The sequence below is a fragment of the Trachemys scripta genome, chromosome 7, assembly GCF_013100865.1.
Source record: "Trachemys scripta elegans isolate TJP31775 chromosome 7, CAS_Tse_1.0, whole genome shotgun sequence".
Classification (NCBI taxonomy): domain Eukaryota; kingdom Metazoa; phylum Chordata; order Testudines; family Emydidae; genus Trachemys; species Trachemys scripta.
Genome location: NC_048304.1, coordinates 45,238,291 through 45,257,961, shown reverse-complemented (window position 1 = coordinate 45,257,961; position 19,671 = coordinate 45,238,291). Strand labels below are relative to the sequence as shown.

General features: G+C 47.1%; 1 protein-coding gene across 2 annotated transcripts in view; it reads left to right on the top strand.

The window, feature by feature from the left end:
* TWF2 (twinfilin actin binding protein 2) overlaps positions 1-19,671 on the top strand; it is a 73,703-nt gene that overhangs the window by 40,262 nt on the left and 13,770 nt on the right. Inside the window, exons 3-6 of one of the 2 annotated variants that reach the window (XM_034777454.1) lie at positions 3,861-4,039; positions 7,067-7,162; positions 9,243-9,347; positions 12,394-12,408. In XM_034777454.1, coding sequence (XP_034633345.1) covers positions 3,861-4,039; positions 7,067-7,162; positions 9,243-9,347; positions 12,394-12,408 — 395 coding nt within the window. The remainder of the gene's footprint in view (positions 1-3,860; positions 4,040-7,066; positions 7,163-9,242; positions 9,348-12,393; positions 12,409-19,671) is intronic. The other variant, XM_034777455.1, reaches the window with a different exon arrangement.

The following is a 19,671-nucleotide window of genomic DNA, read 5'->3' as shown; positions in this document are numbered from 1 at the left end:
CCAGCAGAGCTGATTGCAAACCTGAAAGCTTCCTTTTCCTGATTAGAAGCAAGAGCAAACTATACTGTGAGCACGTTTGTTTTGAATCAAGTGATGTATTGGAGATGGGCTGAAGGTCAGTGGCTGTTGGCCACACTGCAGGGGTAACTGTCCACTTAATGTTCTCTCCCTTGCCCCCACACACGTGTTATCAGTGCTGTGGCATGGTGCCACTTGTAACTTACTGAGAGTCCAGGACTGCTAAACTCACAGGCCAAAGGGGTGCGTAGTTGCATGACTGCAGTTTTGCAGGCAGTTTCAGTATTTGTGTGCAGAAATTATTCGTGTGTGTGTGTAAATGGCTCTGGAAATCTGGACCTGTTTTTTCTTAGGTGTATGGTAGAAACGGAATACATTTTTGGTGGATTTGAATTCCTGTGATTTCAGGAGCAAAACTGTAATTGCTAGGTCCCTTGGAGTGTCAAGTGCAGTGGATGTGTGGGATGGGGTTATATGCCAGAGGATGCAGCTGTGAAGAGGGTAGGTGGAAATTAGGGCTGTATGAAACCTCTATTTATCCTCAAACCCAGTCCTGCTGAGTTTGACAGTGCACATGTGGGGGCCGGATGTTTGTACAGTGGGACAGGGAGTGGGGGAGAAGCGCAAACCCTACACAAACATAGACTTTAACCATCGCTTTAGATAGGGCATCTTCAAAGGTGGTGGGAGCCTCAGAGCTCCTGCAAATCCTCCCAGACTGGGTGACCCCCTTCTGTGGGTCCGTTCTTCAATCCAGCAGGCTCATCCGTGTGCCACCTGGCGTAGGCCGCTGTCTCCCAAACCCCTACATGGAGAGGTGCCCCACAATTGCTCAAGCAGTAGCTTGGGAGCACACCTAGGTTCCCTAGCAGCAATGCACCATAATCCCTAGAGGATGGCTGTTTGGGTGCCCCAGTGGTTCTGAAACCAGGGATTAGGAGGCACTTCTGGGTGGACCCGGAGTGTGTTCCCCTCGCCAGCTACCCTTGTGGTCTGCAGGAGGTGCACTCCACCTTCTTCCTTGGTTGCTTTCTGAAGATCCTCCTGGGGAATCCCAAAACATAGGGGAGATGCCCGTGCCATGTGTTTCCCCACCTCATGGGATATCAGTGGTGGTTATTTGGGAAAGCGCTGGAAGGATATTGGGGGCAGAGCAGGTAGGCTCTGGAGCTCTGTGTTCATCCAATTCCCAGCTTCCTGACAACACTGCAGAGGCTGCTTTGCTTTCAGCTTCTGGGAAACCCAAGTCTCCAGTGTTATCACAGCATGAGTGGGAACCTTACAATGACCTGGCACGTCACTAAGTGACTGGAGTCCTGGGTGAAGGAGCAGTGGAAATCTCTGGAAATCTCCCTCAGCCAGTGCCGGCTCGAGATTCCCATTGAAACCAATGCGAACTGTTCTGGGATGCGGCAAGAAGCCGGAAAAAAAACCCAGAAAACTGTTTGTGGCGTCTCTTGGAAGGTCTGGACGTGAGTGAAGTGTAAATTGCAGGCTCTGTGCTCCTGTTTGTGCACTGGCTTACCACCCATCAGTACCCTGCACTTAGCGGACTGTGTTTAGCCACAAGCATGTCATTTGTTTTGGAACACAAAGGCTCCTCGACTTGTGAGTCTGATGGGGTTGGGTTATCCTAGGGACTGAACAGCTGCAGCTTGCCTGGCAAGACTGCTCTGCCCCTTGGGGAGGCTGTGGCCCTGAGAAGACAGTCCCTGCTTTTTTTGCACACCCTGTATTGTTACACACTGACAGCGTCACTTCTCTCCAGGGACTGCTGCAGGGCTCAGGAATGCTCCCTAGCTGCATGTGAGCCCTTTCCCTAAGGGCTCTGGCTGGGGCTGTTTGCTGAAGCCCTGCTGCTTGGAAGGCTCTAGTGGTGTATGTTGGGGTCTGACTTGGAGGTACTACATGAAAGCTGATCTGTGAGTCCCACCATGCCTTTCTCCACAGCACCTCTCCTCAATCCGTGCCTTGCTCGTTTGATGATGTGGTCATGCCCTGAGCACAGGGGGACAGTGTGTTCCTGCACACCCCAACCCTTCCTTTACACTGATTCCCCAGACTCTACTACCTGCCCTAAGCATGGCCCCCTGGTCACCCTCCTTGCACCGCAGCAGAAGAGTGTTTGAATGGGGAAGGGAAACACCAGTTCTACGAGCTAGCATCTCATTGGCTCTCACTTCTGAATGATGCCTTGACCTGTTTCTCCTCCCCTGCGTGCTCAGCACTTTCCTTCCCAGGCATGTTGGACGCCTTTTGTGTGGCGTGGCATCGGCCTTGACGACAAGCTCGGCAGGAAGAGGAAGCGCAGGAGGTGCAGTGTGTTGCCCTGCGTGGCACCATAGCACCATCAAAATGGCAGCGGTAAGATCAGGGCCCTCTCCGTCAGTGAGATGTGCCCATAACTTCCCTTGCCCCTAGATGGTAGTACGTGTGCTTGGACCACAGCAACAGGCTAAGGGCAGGAAGCGGCTGATGTTGGCAATTGTATTTCAGTGGTGTTTTCTCTCCCCTTTTTGCATCATAGGGGAAGTTGAGGTTTCTGAGAATGCGTTGCCAGCCCTGGCTTGTGGTAGCAACAAGCCCCAAACTCTTTGCTGCCTTCCCCTGTCACCTCCATAGTTCTTCAGCCGAAAGCCTAGGGACTGGACCAGTGACCACAGGACCCTGGGGAGGAGTGGAGAACCTGAGCCTGGACGGGAGCAGGGATAGTGGGCAAGGAGGGTTCCCGGTGGCTGTGGGGAGAAGGAAGCTATCCACGCATATTGATCAGTCTGCAGAGCTGGGGAACGCTGGTAGCATCGCACGGGGGGGCTCCTGTGAGAGCCTCACTCACTAGGTGTGCCAGGGAGGCTGTATGGGTATGAGTAGCAGTTGGAAGAGGGGAGATTCCAGGGGAGCTCAGCTGAGCAGGGGATTCCAGCCTGCCTTTGGGCCTCCTGGAAATCAACTGCTCTACAATGTGGAGAAGCAGCTGGTGCGATTGCTGACAGATCAGTTCCTTGCTGCAGGCAGTGGCCTCCTGTAGCTGGGAGGAGTGCAAGTTGTGTTGGTCTGTGCTGGCCACACACCCACAGTGGCTATAGTGGGGCTGCGGTGTCCTAGCCTTTCCACCCTCCCCGAGGAGCTGGCACTGGCCTGTGTGCCCACTCCTCAGCCCTGGTGGTTGCAGTGTCTCCCACTTGTCTCCCTCCCCGGTAATGCCTGCTGTAATGTGCGCTCATTGAGAGACCGGGTGAGGCTGTATCTCGCTGTGGGGAAGGTCTCTGGGAGGAGGCAGCCACCCAGCACGTTCCAGCACAGCAGACATGGTTGGATGCAGAAAGTGATGCGGAGCAGTTGCCATTTGGATTAATTAAATCCTGAGCATGTTGGTGCCTGTTCTAATGCAACAGGTAGCTCGTCCAGCTGTTTGGAGCTGCAACTCCTGAGCCTTGCTCTCCCGATATGGGAGAAGCTTCGTATTCCAGTGTTAATTTTGTGTTCAGAAATCGTGGCACGTGGTGGACCAAGCCCCTTTGCCATCCCATGTAACGTTGATCCTCCCCTTTACCTCCTAGTGGCTGGGACTTTTGAAACATCTGCACATGTTTATGGGGGTGGTATTATGCACTCCTCCCCCAGAGACTCTGAGAGCACACAGTCACCCCACGCTTTAATACACATAAGGGAACAGCATCTGGATTGCTTTGCACAAGGTCTCACAGGTGGGAGAGCAGAGAATAGAGCTGCAGCATCTGAGCTCTCAGGAGTGCAAGGCATTAGAGCAATGAGTCATGCAGCCCCATGGCCTGTGCTAACCTTTGCTTTGTAATTCATAGTTCTTCTCTTCCTCCTTTCAGAGCAGCTAGTGCTGGGAGCCTACAAAGAACTGTCTCGCCATTGGGATAAAGACTATGACTCCTTCGTGCTGCCGCTGCTGGATGAACAACAGCCATGTTATATCCTCTACCGGCTGGATACCCAGAATGCACAGGGCTTTGAGTGGCTCTTCATCTCCTGGTCCCCTGACAGTTCTCCTGTAAGCCTTTGGTCTCTCTAAATTCCTCTTTGCAGGGTTGTAATTTTCCTGGCACTCGCAAGAATGTTTGTGCGGTGGGTGGAGGATGGAAAGCTGTATTTAAGGACTAATATTGGAATTGTTCAAAGGTTAGTGTGTCATTTTCTGAAGACTCGCTTAGCAGAGCTGCTAATCTAACTTCCGTGTAGCACTGGTTAGCCAGATGGACCCTAACATGTAACTGCTCTGTTCTGTAGCGTGGTTGTGTAAAGCTGTGTGCAATCAGTTCTCCTCTGGGGGAAAGCTTGGCTACTGTTTAACAGACTACTGTAAACTACATGACAGATGCAGGCAAGGAGAGAATCCAGCCTGTAGGGAGAATGTAGGGAGTGGAATGTAATTATCCATGAGGGAACTTGGCCAAGATTTTACACTCCTACTTTGGCAAAAAGTGCCACCATGAGTGGTCAAGACCCGAGTTTTAGGTCTCATTTGCAAGCTGTTCCTGTCAGCAATGTCCCTTCCCAGCTTGCTCAGGTCGATCCAGTACGGACTCGAGGGAAGAGAGCTCCCTACAGAATCCTCTGGCCACCCAAGTCACAACCCAGCCCAGCCCTGCTTTACTTGAGATCTGACATGTAACCGCATGCAGGCAGGGTTTCACAGCGGGGTTGACTCAGACTTCAAGGCCAGAAGGGACCATCATGATAATCTAGTCTGACCTCCTGCACATTGCAGGCCCCAGAACCTAACCCATCCCCTCCTGTAACAGACACCTAACCTCTGGCTGAGCTGCTGAAACCCTCAAATAATGATTTAAAGACTTCAAGTGACAGATAATTCACCATTTACACTAGTTTAAACCTGCAAGTGACCCATGATCCATGCTGCAGAGGAAGGTGAAAACCCCACAGGATCTCTGCCAATCTGACCTGGGGGAAAATTCCTTCCTGACCCTAAATATGGTGATCAGTTAGACCCTCAGCCTGTGGGCCAGACTCCTTCTCCTGTACACCCTCTCCAATTACCAGCCTGTATTACTCTATGAACACATATCAAATACCACAAGAAAAGAACAGGAGTACTTGTGGCACCTTAGAGACTAACGAATTTATTTGAGCATAAGCTTTTGTGGGCTACAGCCTACTTCATCGGATGCATAGAATGGAACACACAGAAAGAAGGTATTTATACATACAGAGAACAAGAAAAGGTGGGAGTAGCCATACCAACTGTAAGAGGCCAATCAATTGAGATGAGCTATCATCAGCAGGAGAGAGAAAAAAACCATCTTGATTATTTTTTTTCTCTCTCCTGCTGATGATAGCTCATCTCAATTGATTGGCCTCTTACAGTTGGTATGGCTACTCCCACCTTTTCTTGTTCTCTGTATGTATAAATACCTTCTTTCTGTGTGTTCCATTCTATGCATCCGATGAAGTAGGCTGTAGCCCACAAAAGCTTATGCTCAAATAAATTCGTTAGTCTCTAAGGTGCCACAAGTACTCCTGTTCTTTTTGCAGATACAGACTAACAGGGCTGCTACTCTGAAAGAAAAAAAGTAACTCTAGTGCCACAGTGACGCCTGGTGGCCAGTCAGGATATTAATGTTTGTACTTGACCCCATTGCACCTAATGTTTTTTGAAGCCCCAATCTCCCCGTAAGATAAGTATTCTCATTCCCACTTTTCAGAGAAGGGAAAGTGACAGCTGGTGATTTAACCCAAGGTCATCTCAAGCCAGCTGTAGAGAATTAGAATGAAATAAGATTGAATCACAGTAGCAGATTGCTCTGGGAGGCAGTGAGGCCTAGGGGGTAGAGCATTTGGATAGTACCCGAGAGATATGGGATCTATTCCCGGCTCTGATGGCTGACTTTGGGCAAGTCATTTCACCGCTCTGGGCCTCCGCTTCCCCATCAGTAAAATAGGGATAATGATGCTGACCTCCTTTTGTAAAGTGCTTTGAGATCTACTGATGAAAAGAACAATCTAGAGGCTACGTGGTATTATTAAAGCTGTCACTGCTGTTGCCTGTGCTGGCTTGGCTCAATTTCAGACACTTTCCACCAGAACTAAATTCACTACAGAACCCTTCTCCCCCAGGAGTGCCAGGATCCTACTTCTGTTATCGCCACTGGCTATTGAGTCAGGTTCTGCTTTGTGGTAAGGTGACTACTGGCTGCATGTAAGCCATTCTGGGATGTCCAGAGCACTATCCAAAATTCTTCTGTAATGGGGGCCACTGACTAACCGAAGGTTTTTTTGGAGGGGTAAGGTGGGGAGGGAAAGGCTAGTAAAGCAGTCTTATGTGGGATGGACAGAAGAAATCAAGAAGTTGGTTGTGATGGTGTGTGTGGGCATGGGGAGGAAGGCAATTTTGCTTCTGGCTGTAAGTGCAAGACAAGAGGCAACTAAAACAGCCTGGAGAAATTATTCTCTGGAGTTAGATGTGGTAAGATTAGAAACAATGAGCTTCAATTAAAACCAAGCCATAGCTTTCTCCTGTTGCTTTAAAGTGGAATTTTAAACAGGGAGATCAGTCAAATAAAGGATCCAGTTTAGAGGGGGACTGAAATCCAAACTGCAAGCTGCAATTTTGGAGCACTTAAATGACCTGTGTGTAGAGATTAGCCCTTAAAGGTAGGGGAAATGCTTGTATGGCTTGTCGTGCCAGTAAAGTTACTGAATTGGGTTGACTAGCATCTCGATGACGTCTTGTGGGTCTCAGCTGTCATTACTAATTCTATAGCACTGTGAAAATGAAACCCTGGACTGATAGGACAATCTGTTGGAATACATCATAAGACAGTGAATGTGACTGCCTAGCCAGGATGGTGCAGTTGCTGACAGATAGGGGTGGATTCCTGTTAATGAGAGGAGTTCTATCTTCTCCGATGCCTTGTAGTATCACCAACGGTGGAAGTCTAGCACTGCAGCAGCTGCAGAACTGATGCCCTTGAATTAGCAGAGGGCAGGAGCCCAGACTCTGATCCTGTTAAACTTTCTGCCTCACTGAATAGATCTTGCTCACTCTCTATTTGTCCAGGTTAGGCTGAAGATGCTGTATGCAGCGACCCGAGCAACAGTGAAAAAAGAATTTGGAGGAGGACACATAAAAGATGAGCTGTTTGGAACAGTTAAGGTATGGACACCTGCTCATGGCATGAACTGCAAGCCCACAGCACCTTCTGGTGAACATCTGAGGGCATGGCTACACTGCTGGAGCACTGTGGGGTAGACTTGCTGCAGCAACAGGGAGAGGTTTTTCCATCACTGGAGTAAATCCACCCCCTTGAGAGGTGGTAGCTAGGTTGATGGCCTAGCTGGGTCTATACCGGGGCTTAGGTCGGTTTAACTGTGTCTCTTGGGTGTGAATTTTTCACACCTCTTAGCAACTGTAGCTAGGTTGAGCTTAGTTTTACGTGTAGATCACGCTTGATGCAATAACCAGTGCCAAAACTGCCTGGGATACCACACATGGGGGTTAAAATATTTCTGGATCACTACTGGGTTTTTCCCACCTTTTGTTATTGCTCTCTGTCCTTGTTTCTTTAGAGTCTGTCTTCATGCTTTTAAGATTAAAGAGAGTGCCTGCAGGCGCTCTGTTCTTGAAGTGCCTGCACACAAGTGAAATTGACGGGAGATCTTTGACCTTCCCTGTTCAGCTCAGCAGCAGGTGCTGTGATTTGTGTGAGTCACTACCTTGGCAGCTGGGGAACAGGCTGCTTTCAGTCTGCTCACCTATGGGAGAGCTGGTTCCTTTAACCCTTTCACTGCCTACAGGCTGTATCTTTATCCATTCAGGGTTATCCTGGCAATTTCCTTAGCCCTTGTTCTGTTTGAATGAAGAAATCATTTATAAAATGATTAATCATAGTGCCCCTTGGCACTAAGCAGAAGAGAAGGTTTCTTTTCTGCTAATCTAGTGGAACATCAAAGAAAACCGATTACATTTATAGAAGAGATTGGGGGGAGGTGGGGGATGTACATGATATTTTATAAAAGTACTGTTGTTTTAAATAAAAACGCCACAAGGTGGCAGCTTGTCTCAAGAAATGAAACCAGGTGGCTACAGTAAAACGTGTTTGCTAACTGCAGCCACTTGCGCTAATAGCCACCACCCATCATGGCCCAACATAGCCCATGTTTTTCTGACTTTCAGAGCATGCTCCAACGCAGGCTTATTTTTCAAGGGTTTTTTCCAAAGGAACATGATGAGGGATGGGGCTCACTTTTTTGTGAACTGGGAGTATCTGTAATTGCTGGCATCGGCCAACCTGAATTCAGTGGGTCAGCTGTTTCTGTGGCTAGAGCTTGGGATAAGTACCTGTTACAGATGGAATATCTCCAGCTGCCACAGATTTGCTCAGGTTGTAAACTCTGTTGCAGTCAGGCAGCTGGAAGGAGAAACCACTTCCAGATGGGGGCTTATTTGAAATGTGGAGAAAGTTAGTTAAGATTTTTGTTTAACTTCTAAAAGAAGACTTAGGACTTGTCTATGCTTGGAAACTTCAGTGAAGTAGCTATTCAGGAATAATTATTAATTATCATATTAATTATTCCAGAATAACTGTTTTGGTAAAGTTTCCCAGGGTAGACAAACCCTTACAACTGGTGTAGACTGTAAGTTCTCCTGAGCGGGGATCAAACCTACATTTTCATATAGGTCATAGTGCCACAGTGGATGTGCTACTCTACTCTACACAGTGTGTTACCCTGCTATATGGAGCTAATAGTAATAATGGTTTAGTTGAGGTGTTAACACAGCTTCCAGTAGTGCATACACATCTGCCATTTCTCTAAAGATACCCCATGTTGACTGGATCACTGTCCTTTTGTCATGTGCTCCTGGGAAGAGTGAGAACTCCCTGAGCACTCAAAGATTTGACCCTTTGTGAGACTGATAGGTGAGCCTCATTCTGTGTGTTCTGTTATTGTATCAAGTAGCCCCCTGTTATAGTGGCCAAAAATGTGGAGCCCCTATATTGCCTGTTTACAGGCTGTGCTGTGCTTCCTTGAGAAACCTTGGGAACCATGTGAGATCACACTGTAGTGGATTGTGTGGTCAGAGTCTAAAGCAGCGGTAGTGTAGAACTTCCAGGAGAGCATTCTCGTCCATCTCTCATGCATTGGTGAACATTGTGGTCAGGGGAGGGAGCGATTTTCATTCTGTAATAATTATGTTAATGACATGTACTCTCACTTCTGTCTGGTGGCTGCAGGAAGACATCTCACTAAGCGGCTACCAGAAGCATGTGTCGGCCTGCTCTGCCCCAGCCCCGCTGACTGCAGCTGAACAGGAGCTCCAGCAAATCCGCATCAATGAGGTGAGAGGCTGGGTTTGAGAGATGGGAAAAGGATTTGTATAGGCAATGGGTGCAAAACGGTTAATGCTGGGAGCTGTTGCTTCCAGACAGTGAGATGCATTAAGCTGTGAAATAGCCTCTCCAGGGAAAGGCTGGCTGACTCCTCACTTGGAATATACACAACTAGACTCTACAAAATGCCAGCAAACGTACTGTGGGAATTAGAGCTGTGTTGGCAGAGAGCTGGACTGGGTGTGACACTCTCTGATTCTGTGTGGACCTTGGAGTGGGAGCCACCCCCAGCCAGTGCAGGGAGACACAGACAGGAAGGACTCAAATGAAAAATACCAGCAGCCAAAGCAAAAGGGTCCAATCAGATCGTGGCAAAGCTGCCTTGTACTTGAGCCAGTTTCACTTTAAATGATTTTGTGCCTTTATTTTTAAATCTACAACTGCCAGTTTATGTTTGGCTAAATCTCTGAAAGCAACATTTGCCATCCGTGTTCTTTAAAATTAACTCACGAAATAAACTCTCACTAAAGCCTTTTATATGCTAAGACGTTTGCTCACAGCTCTGTTTCATTTCCCCGGCTGTAGTTGGTTGGCAAATGATGGTTTAACATCCAAAGCAGAGCAGGGAGCTGCATTCTGAACACTGCTGTAGGCATTAGCACTGTTATCAAGCAGAACCCAGAACTTGTACTTCAGGGGAAGGGCAAGAAAAAATGATTTTCAGCCATGTTTTTTCTGAAATGTGCTTAACACCATTCTCTTTTAGGGCCCAGAAATGTACTAAGTACTTCCTGAAAAGACAGTCCTGTCACCAGGGGCTTGGATTCGAAACTTTTAGGTGTGACGCGATGGGCAGGGATGTGAAACAAAAGGAGGGACTGGACCGAGGAAGGATGGGGTGACAGCAGTATGATCAAATGGATACTTTCCTGGCCTCTGTACTTCATGGTGGTTCTATGTGTGGGCACGTGCATGCAGATAATGTAGGGAGGAGACAGTGAATGTTATTGATGCACTTACGGAGGATGTCCTGGGAAGAGTGAGATTTCAGGAGGAATTTCATTCAGTGGGTAGAGGCTTGCGGGGTGAGGGGAGCATTCCATGTATAGGAGGGAGCATAAAAATGGCACCGAGACTTAACTGAGAGAGAGACAAGCAGGCCATCAACAATGGCATTATTGGAGGGGTGATCTGAGAGGCTGGGCTGGATAAGTAGGAGCATAAAAACTACTTGTCTGTATTTCTGAAGCCTACCCTATATAAGAGGGTTGCAGAATACAACATGATCTGATTCCAATATTTATCTGATTGACACAATGCTGGAGATTTCTTCTGCCAGTGATCTCTCAGCCAGTCTATCTTGTATTTACCTCTTCAGTCTGTACCAATGCACTCTGGGGAGAAGCCTTCTGACTTTTCTGCTTTTCACTTCACCTGTCTGTCTTCCCTTCAGATTTTTATTTCAAACCAGTCTCTGTTAGAGTGTTGACATCAGTGTTACAGATTTGCAGTCGCTAATCGGCTTCTGGCCCCATTGTTCCCTTCCCTGTTGCTTCCTGCAGCCCATAAACCTAATCTCCCCAGATCCGTCTGGATTTGTTCACTGTGTTCCTCCACATTTGCTGCTGCCTTAAATTTGTGTCCTCTGCAAACTCGGATGTTAGATTGTGCCTCTTCCCTCAAGGTCATTGGTGGACCAGGCAGGGTCTGAATTCAGCTGCCTGAGTTTTGCAGGGCATGTTGAAGGCATCTTGAGGTTCTGGGGTGCTGCTGAGACTACAGAGCTCAGCCCATGTAAAATTCCAACACTTATACAAATCCTGATGATCCTACTCCCTTCCCCAGATACACACACTTGTCACCTTTTCCCCTGGAGTAATTTTCTCCTTTCCCCTCTAGCACTCCGTTAGGATTGGAGCCAGACTATAGTTCTATTTCAGCACCACACACACATTTTGTATTATAATCCTTAGTTTGAGAGGGTGTCTGACCTCTTGTCCCCCCTGGGTATCATGCTCTTTCACTCAGCACATCAGTCTGTGGTGCGGTCTCCAGAAGAGACCTTGCTTTACCCTCACCGAGCTGTTCAGCTAAAGCACTTGAGATTCTAGCCCATCTGTCGGATAGGATCTATTACAGTAGTATGCTTGGTGTTAAAATGTACCTATCAATGTTTCTGATCTCTTCCCCTACTCCTGACATCAGATTCCCAGTTCTGCTACAGCCTTTCTTTGCCCTTTTGATGGGTCGGTGATGCTGACATGCTCCAAAGAGAATCCTGTCTCCTGAGTCAGGCCACTGCTCCCTGTAACCTGGTGCTGAAATGTGGAGGGATTGAACAGGGTGTCGGTTCTGGATGCAGTTCAGAATGTTGATTTCCACCTATAAAGCCCTAAATAGTCTCTGATTTGCCCCTTTCACAGTAGCTTTTGATCCGCAGCCTGGAGCTTATCAGGAAGCAGTGGCATGGCATTCTCTGGGGGGCCGTGACACTGGTAATCCTTCCCATTGGGAGTTCAGTATAGCCCAGGTTTTGTAGCTCTTAGAGCATGGTGCTTGCTCGCCGTTTCCCTGGTCTGAGGATGCTGGGAGCCCCTTAATTATTGCTCTCTCTAGGTCTGGTTTCTGTTCTTGGGGGTTAGGGGACAGTTGTATTGGGTGATGTGGGCTGATGCAAAATGTGTCCCAAATATGTTACTTTATGTACAGTAAATAGCATCAAGACACTCGGTAGATGATGTGTAATAGACAAACAGAGGCAGGGACAAGGGGTTCCATCAGGGAAGCAGAAATCTCTCACTTAAATACGTAGAAGAGAAGCTGATTAGAGGCAAATATAGTTTAGTGAGAATTTGATCAGCATTAGCTTTGTAGCTAAATGCGGCGGCAAATGAGAGCGCGTCCTGCTGCTAGTGTGTTCTGGCAGAGCATCAAACTAGTATTGGCTCTGCAGCTTTGCATGTAGCGCCCTCTCCTTCTGGCCTCTATTGTCATGCTCATTTGACTGGCTTGCTCAGTGCTGTTGGATTAAGTGCTTTTTGGCTGTGTCTTGCAGGATAAAGTTGCCCAGGTAAGTGACTCCTGTTGATGCTCATCTTCTGATTGCTGTCTTTGGTGTTTGCTTTCCCCCATTGAATGAGGGGCAAGTTCTCAATAAGTGTCCTGCTAGGTGCATGGTGTGTCGCATTCTAAAGATACAATGTCCCTTGTGTAGAATTCTGAAGTCAAACCACTGAAATATTAGAACAACACCAAAAAATGCTGTCTGCATGAATGCAAATAGTCACTGCGGTGTTTTGGTTGGGGTTTTTAAAGACACAAACCCCAGGAAATTAAATGATGGCTCCCAAAGCACCTGTATCTTGGCTCATTGATCTAGATCCCGTTCTCTTTTTAGAGAGGAAGGGTAGTCTAGTGGTTAGCACAGGATCTACCTCCTGGTTTCCAGCTCTGTCACTCACTTCTGTGTGAGCTTGAACACTTGACTTTACCTCTGAGCCTCAGTTTACCCATTACTAAAAAGGGCCTAATACTCTGTCCCACATGGGGGTCTGTCTGTATTATGTAATATTTGTAAAGCATTTTGAGATGCTAGGGGAAAAGGTGTGTGCGTGTGTATCCACATACAACGTGACTTAGTTACACGTGCTTTGGGAACTAGAACTTCTTCAATTTCCTGACTCTTCCCCCCCCCCCCCATACAAATTTAAAAAACAATGTCCTTTGAGGGAACTCTGATCATAGAGCCAGGTAACCGTGCACTTATTGACATTGCATTTACGTGTATCTGGTTTTACTCATTAAAAAGAACAGGAGTACTTGTGGCACCTTAGAGACTAACAAATTTATTAGAGCATAAGCTTTCGTGGACTACTGCCCACTTCTTCGTTTCACTCATTAGTAACTTGCAAGCCTGACAGTGAATCATTCCCTTCATTTGTCTTTCTCAATCACATGTGTCACTGCTATGTCAGGTTGCTCATGAGCGCTAGCGAGGCTGGACTTAGGCCCGGAGAATTTCTTGATCCTGGAACACAAAGAAAATGTGTAAATTAAAGATCAAGGCTGGCAGAGGCCTAGAAATGTTTGCCCTTTAAATTAGTTCTAACAAGCAACTATAAGTAGTAGCTGGGACTTGATTATACAGTCCATCAGGAAAAAGTTGACTACAAATTCCACAAAGCTTAATAATTAAACTCTCTAGAATTCTGTGGGTGACAAGGGGCACTGTTACCATAAAAAAAAAAGGGGGGGGGGGATTTGGGGTGTGTTGTGACCCGCACTGTTTCCCATGTGTGTTTCTTCCTTCTTCCTGTAAATACAATTTCAAATGCATCTCTGTTCTGTTCACTTTCTGTTTCAATGCATGTGTGACTGAATAATATCTGGTCCGAATCTGTTGTGTGGTGTTGCTGTTGCCTTCCATCCCAGAGGAGGCTGTATTTCGGGGGCGGGGTGTTTGAGGGGGGGTTCAAGTGATGCGTACATTAATCTGTTTGGAAAAAACTCTCATATTCTTGAGGATCCTTCAAAATTAGACGAACTTCCAAAAACAGAAGGGTGGTATTGGTGCCAGGAGTGGGGTTTGGCTTTCAGCTTCATAGAATCAGAAATGTAGGGCTGGAATTGACCTCTAGTCCAGCCCCTTTACTGAGGAAGGACCAAGATAACCTAGGCCATCCCTGACAGGTGTTTGTCCAACCTGTTCTTAAACACCTCCAAAGATGGGGATTCCACAACCTTCCTTTGAAGCTTTTTCCTGTGCTTAGCGATCCTTATTGTTGAAAAGCTTTCCTAATACTTAACCTGAATCTCCTTTGCTGCAGATTAAACCAGTTACTTCTTGTCCTACCATCACTAGATACAGAGAACAATTGTTCACCATCCTCTTTATAAGAGGATATTTAAACCATATTTGACAACTGTTATCAAGTCCCCTCTAGTCTTGTTTTCTCGTGACTAAACGTGCCCATTTCCTCCCCAATCTTTCCTCATAGGCAGGTTTTCTAAACCTTTTATCAATCTTGTTGTTGCTATCTGGACTCTCTCCAAGTTGTCTGCCTCTTTCTTAAAGCGTGACACCCAGAACTGGGCACAGTACTGTAGCTGAGTAGAGCAGGATAATTACCTCCCATGTCTTACATACGATACTCCTGTTAAGGCTAATATTCTGGGGTGTATTTTCACAACTACATCACATTGCTGATTCATATTCAATTTTTGTTCCTTGAGAACCCCCAGATCCTTTGCAGCAGTACTACAACTACCCTTTCGTAGTTGTGCATTTGATTTTTCCTTCCTAAGTGAAGTACTTTACAATTGTCTTTAATGAATTACAACTTGTTGATTTCAGACCCATTTTGAATTCTAGTCCTGTCTTCCAAGTGCTAGCAACCCCTCCCAGCTTGGTCTGCAAATGTTCTGAGCGTATGCTTCACTCCATTATCCAAGTCATTCATGAAATATCAAATGGTTCTGGACTCAGGACTGACCCCTGTCTGAACCCACTAGGTATGTCCTCCCAGTTTGACAGTGAACTGTTGATAACTACTCTTTGAGTTTGATCTTTCAACCAGTTGTGCACCCACCTAATAGTAATTTAATCTAGCCTGCATTTCTCTAATTTGCTTATGAGAATGTCATGCGGGATTGTGTCAGAGTCCTTACTAAAATCATGATACATCATGTCTACTGCTTCACCTCCCACCCACAAGCCAGTAACCCTGTCAAAGAAGTAAACTAGGTTGGTTTGGCATGATTTGTTCTTGACAAATCCATGCTGGCTATTCCTTATCGCCCTGTTACCCTGTAGGTGATTGCAAATGGATTGTTTAATAACTTGTTTCAATATCTTTCCAGATACCAAAGTTAAGCTGATGGTCTATAATTCCCCAAGTCCTCTTTGTTCCCCTTTTTAAAGATAGGTATGTTTGTCCTTCTCCAGTCCTCTGGGACCTCACCTGTCGTTCATAAGTCCTCCTACATCACTGAAATAATTTCAAACCAGCATCAGCAGTGTCATCCGTCGCTCTGGTTCATTGGTTCAGGCTGGGAAAGTCTTGTTGCCCAGAAACCTGGGAAAAGGATAAGTGCTGGATAAGCAAGTGACCCTGTCCAGTGACAATGACCTCAGACACAGCACTTAGCTGTTTGTCAAAGAAGGGGAGCCCCAGCTGCTGAGCAAAGAGAACAGAATCTCTTCAAAGGCAGTGGCAGGTGAAGGGAGTGAGCAAAGCAACAGAGCTGCCGTTCAAAGGGGAGGGGGAAGTGTCTAGCTGATGTCAGCCAAAGAACTAACGCCCCAGGACAAGAGGATGGGCCATGGAACAGGTGAACAAGCCAGAGGCTGAGCCTAAGGGTATGTCTACACTACCCGGATAGTTGGGTAGTGATCGATCTATCGGGGATCACTCTGCCGTCGACTTCTGTACTCAGCTGTGAGGACGCGAGGTAAGTCGACCTAAGATACGTCGACTTCAGCTATGCTATTCTCGTAGCTGAAGTTGCGTATCTTAGGTCGATACCCCCCCACCCCCAGTGTAGACCAGGCCTCAGTTGAATGTGTTAGTGCTTTGATAGAGGTCTGTGGTGACAGCAGAGGGGAGAGATTGAGCGTGGGCTTCTCAGGTAGTTCAATGACAGTTATCTCGTCAGAAAGGCAAACAATAGTATAGTTTGCTGCCCAAGCCAAAGTAGCTTTCCAGTAGGATAAACTACAGTTAGTCTCTTGCTGCTAGGGCCAGACGTGTTAACTTTCATATCAGTGCTCAGTTTACATGCTATTTTAAAAAACATTTCTGCAAAAAGTGTCTGTACAAAAGTATCCATGTAAAAAATGTCTGGAACACATCAAACCACTCTGCAAGGTGCAGGGATAAAAAAAACCCATCAGGCTGAATCAGCAGAAGATAAGACTGAAGACTTCAGCCTGAGAAAGTGTAAAGCACACGGCCCAGAAGAGGATGTAGGCAAAAAGATACGAGAAACATAGATATAATTGTGCTTTCTAGAATTCATAGAAAGCAAAATATCCATGGGTTTCATGTTGACAGGATGAGTTCTCTGCATGTTTGGTTTGCAGAAAGCATGGGAAACTTCTTATAAGGTGTGAGACCTCGAGAATGTTTTCATGCATCTTACGTGATTATTCTGCTGCTCATGTGAAATATGTGGAAACAGCTAATTTCCTTTTGTCCATAAGAAGCTGCTGTTATTAGGTTGCTCTTTAAATGCAATGGGGAGACTAAAAAAAGTGAAAGCATTTGGGGGTTTGAACACTGCTTACACAGTCACAAAATACGATTTCAGTTTTAGAGAGTTTGAAATACCATGCAGCTTGCAGGCCAGCCATGGCCTTAAGCGTGGGTCAAACTATATCTCAGACATGCAGGAAGCAAAGATTATAGCTGTTTGCTAATGGCTCTGCTGATAGGTCTGTAGCAAGAGTCAGCATACATCCCATCTGTACGGGAATCCTGCACTCCCTGCTGTTATAATAGACCTGGAATCTGAGGCATCTGTGGTATCACATAAGCAATAAAAATAGCTTAAGAGCGGTGGGAACAAGGCAAAAGAATTCAAACCAAAACCGGTTGGGGTCTGAATGGAGAAGGTGCAGCAGTGAGGATGGGCTGTTTGATTGATTTATTAGAGCACACCTGTCAGCAGGGCCGGCTCCAGCGTTTTTGCCGCCCCAAGCGGTGGGGGAGGAGGGGGAAAGCCACGATCGGCACTTCTACCTCCGCTGCTTCATTTTTTGGCGGCAGGTCCTTCCCTCAGAGAGGGACTGAGGGACCCGCTGCCGTAGAGCCGGATGTGCCGCCCCTTTCCATTGGCCGCCCCAAGCACCTGCTTGCTGCGCTGGTGCCTGGAGCCGGCCCTGCATGTCAGTTACTGTGCGCTGTGGTAGAGAACAGGTGAATGGAGGCCTGGTTTTCACTGCCAAAAAAAAGGTGTGTTGTAGTTTTTACTGTGAAGTAGCTAGGTGAGATGAACCACAGGTGAGGGGTGTAGAGTTGGTCCTATTTAGCTTCCTCATGGTAAAAACTACAGGTGCCTTGTGTTTCCAGTACAGTTTTACAGTGTGATAGCTAACGCACATTTGTTATCCTGTGGTTTAAAACCCCACACCTGTGGGCTTTTTTTTGTTTTGTTTTGTTTTTAAATGAAGCCACAGTCAGAGTCTCTCTGGAATACCAGTTTTGTGTACGGATTCAAAACCAGCCAGGGCTGCATTAGTTGGGAATGGATCTAATCAACTGATAAAATTAAATGCAAAAACCATTGATCTTGCAAACTTTGTGGCATTGATGCAAAGACTCCAAGTCAGGAATTCCAAAATATAAAGTTAACTCGGCCTTACTGCACATCCTGTATGTTTAATGGTGTCTATAGATAATAGATTACGGATTACATTTAACAAGGGAAAGGAGGAGAGAATACTGTGATTATGGTATGTGGCAGATTTAACGTTGCCAGAGCAACCTTAAATCTTTTGGGATTTTCTGATGTTTGAGCATTCAATCTTTCAGCCTTACTGTTGCATTAACGTTGATCCCCTTCACCTTCATTTAATTTCCTACGCATTTAAAGGGAAAACTAGAAGCTGGAGGTATTGTGTTAGTGAATTCCTTTTTCCACACCAATTTGCTTTCTGAAGCTTATAGCTCCTCTAGTTTTGCCAGACAAGCATGTATGCTCTTTGAATCAACGTGCCAACTTCCCTAACTTCACTGCATCTGTTTGAAGTGCACCCATCTAGAATTAAGCACCTTACCTAACATGCGGTTAATTTTCAAACACTAATATAGTGGTTAAATTCAAACCATTTTTAACTAAGCTAAACACTAGCTCCATGAAATGTGGCATGGTCATAGACCTTAAAGTTCAGACATTTGTCCTGTAGCCCTGTCTAAAAGTATGTTTTTTTTAAATGATTTATTTTGGAATATTTTTAAATGGAAGAAGTGTATTTATTTCCCCTCGACTCAAAATCTCTTGATAAAAGTTTCTTGCAACTCTCTCACCTTCAGGCAGAGACCAGTGATGGAAAATTTCAGCCCAACACTTTTGAGTCAGTGGCTGGAAACTGAAAGTTTCCTAGGTTCTGTAATATTGTAACATCCATGGCAACCGAAGATGCCAGTTTGCTGTATGCTATGGCCACTTGAAACATGTCAGGAACAGCAGAAGGATCTGGGTTTATCCCTGCTGTTCCTGAGACAGTGCATCCCTTTTAGCAGGGTCGAGCCTATGAAACACAGTCAGTCAGTGCCCATTCCATTCAGTAGAGGGCAGGGATATGCACACACTAGACCAGGGGTGAGCAAACTACGGCCTGGGGGCTGCATCTGGCCCTCCACGTGTTTTAATCTGGCCCTCGAGCTCCAGCTGGGGAGCAGGGTTGGGGGCTTGACCCGCTCCATGCGGCTCCCAGAAGCAGTGGCATGTCCCCCCTTGGGCTCCTATGCATAGGGGCAGCCAACGGGCTCCGCATGCTTCCCCTACCCCAAGCACTGCTCCTGCAGCTCCCATTGGCCAGTAACCATAGTCAGTGGGAGCTGTGGGGCGGCGCCTGCGGACAGGGCAGTGCGCAGAGCCGCCTGGCCGCATCGCCGCATAGGAGCCGGAGGGGGGGACATGCTTCTGCTTCTGGGAGCTGCTTGAGGTAAGCACCGCCCGGACCCTGCACCCCTGACCCCCCTCCCATGCCCTAACCCCCTGCCCCAGCCCTGATCCCCCTCCTGCCCTCTGAACCCCTTGATCCCAGCCCGGAGTACCCTCCTGCACCCTGAACCCCTCACCCCAGCCCCACCCCCGAGCACCCCCCCCCAGCCCGGAGCCCCTTCCCGCACCCTGAACTTCTCATTTCTTGCCCAACCCCAGAGTCTGCACCCCCAGCTGGAGCCCTCACCCCCCCCCGCACCCCAACCCCCAATTCTGTGAGCATTCATGGCCTGCCATACAATTTCCATACCCAGATGTGGCCCTCAGGCCAAAAAGTTTGTCCACCCCTGTACTAGACAGTTTGTTACAACACATTGCATATGCATCAAGCCTTTGTTTGAAGTTGGTAGTGAAAGAGCTAGCTGGTGGCAACATTTGTGGGGTGTTGATGTCCTGGATTAAGATATTCATCCCATTCTAATGTAGCTGGATCTAGGTCTCGGATGGTGATACTCTGGGTAGCGCTTGAGAGAGCGATGGGCCGATTAATCAAAGGGAATTACAATTTTAATACTGATTTCTACAGCTTATGCTGAATCCTTAGCTCTCTACTCATGCTAGTCCTGCCTGTGGAGATGCCACCCTTTCGTGTGAGCGTCGATCTGGG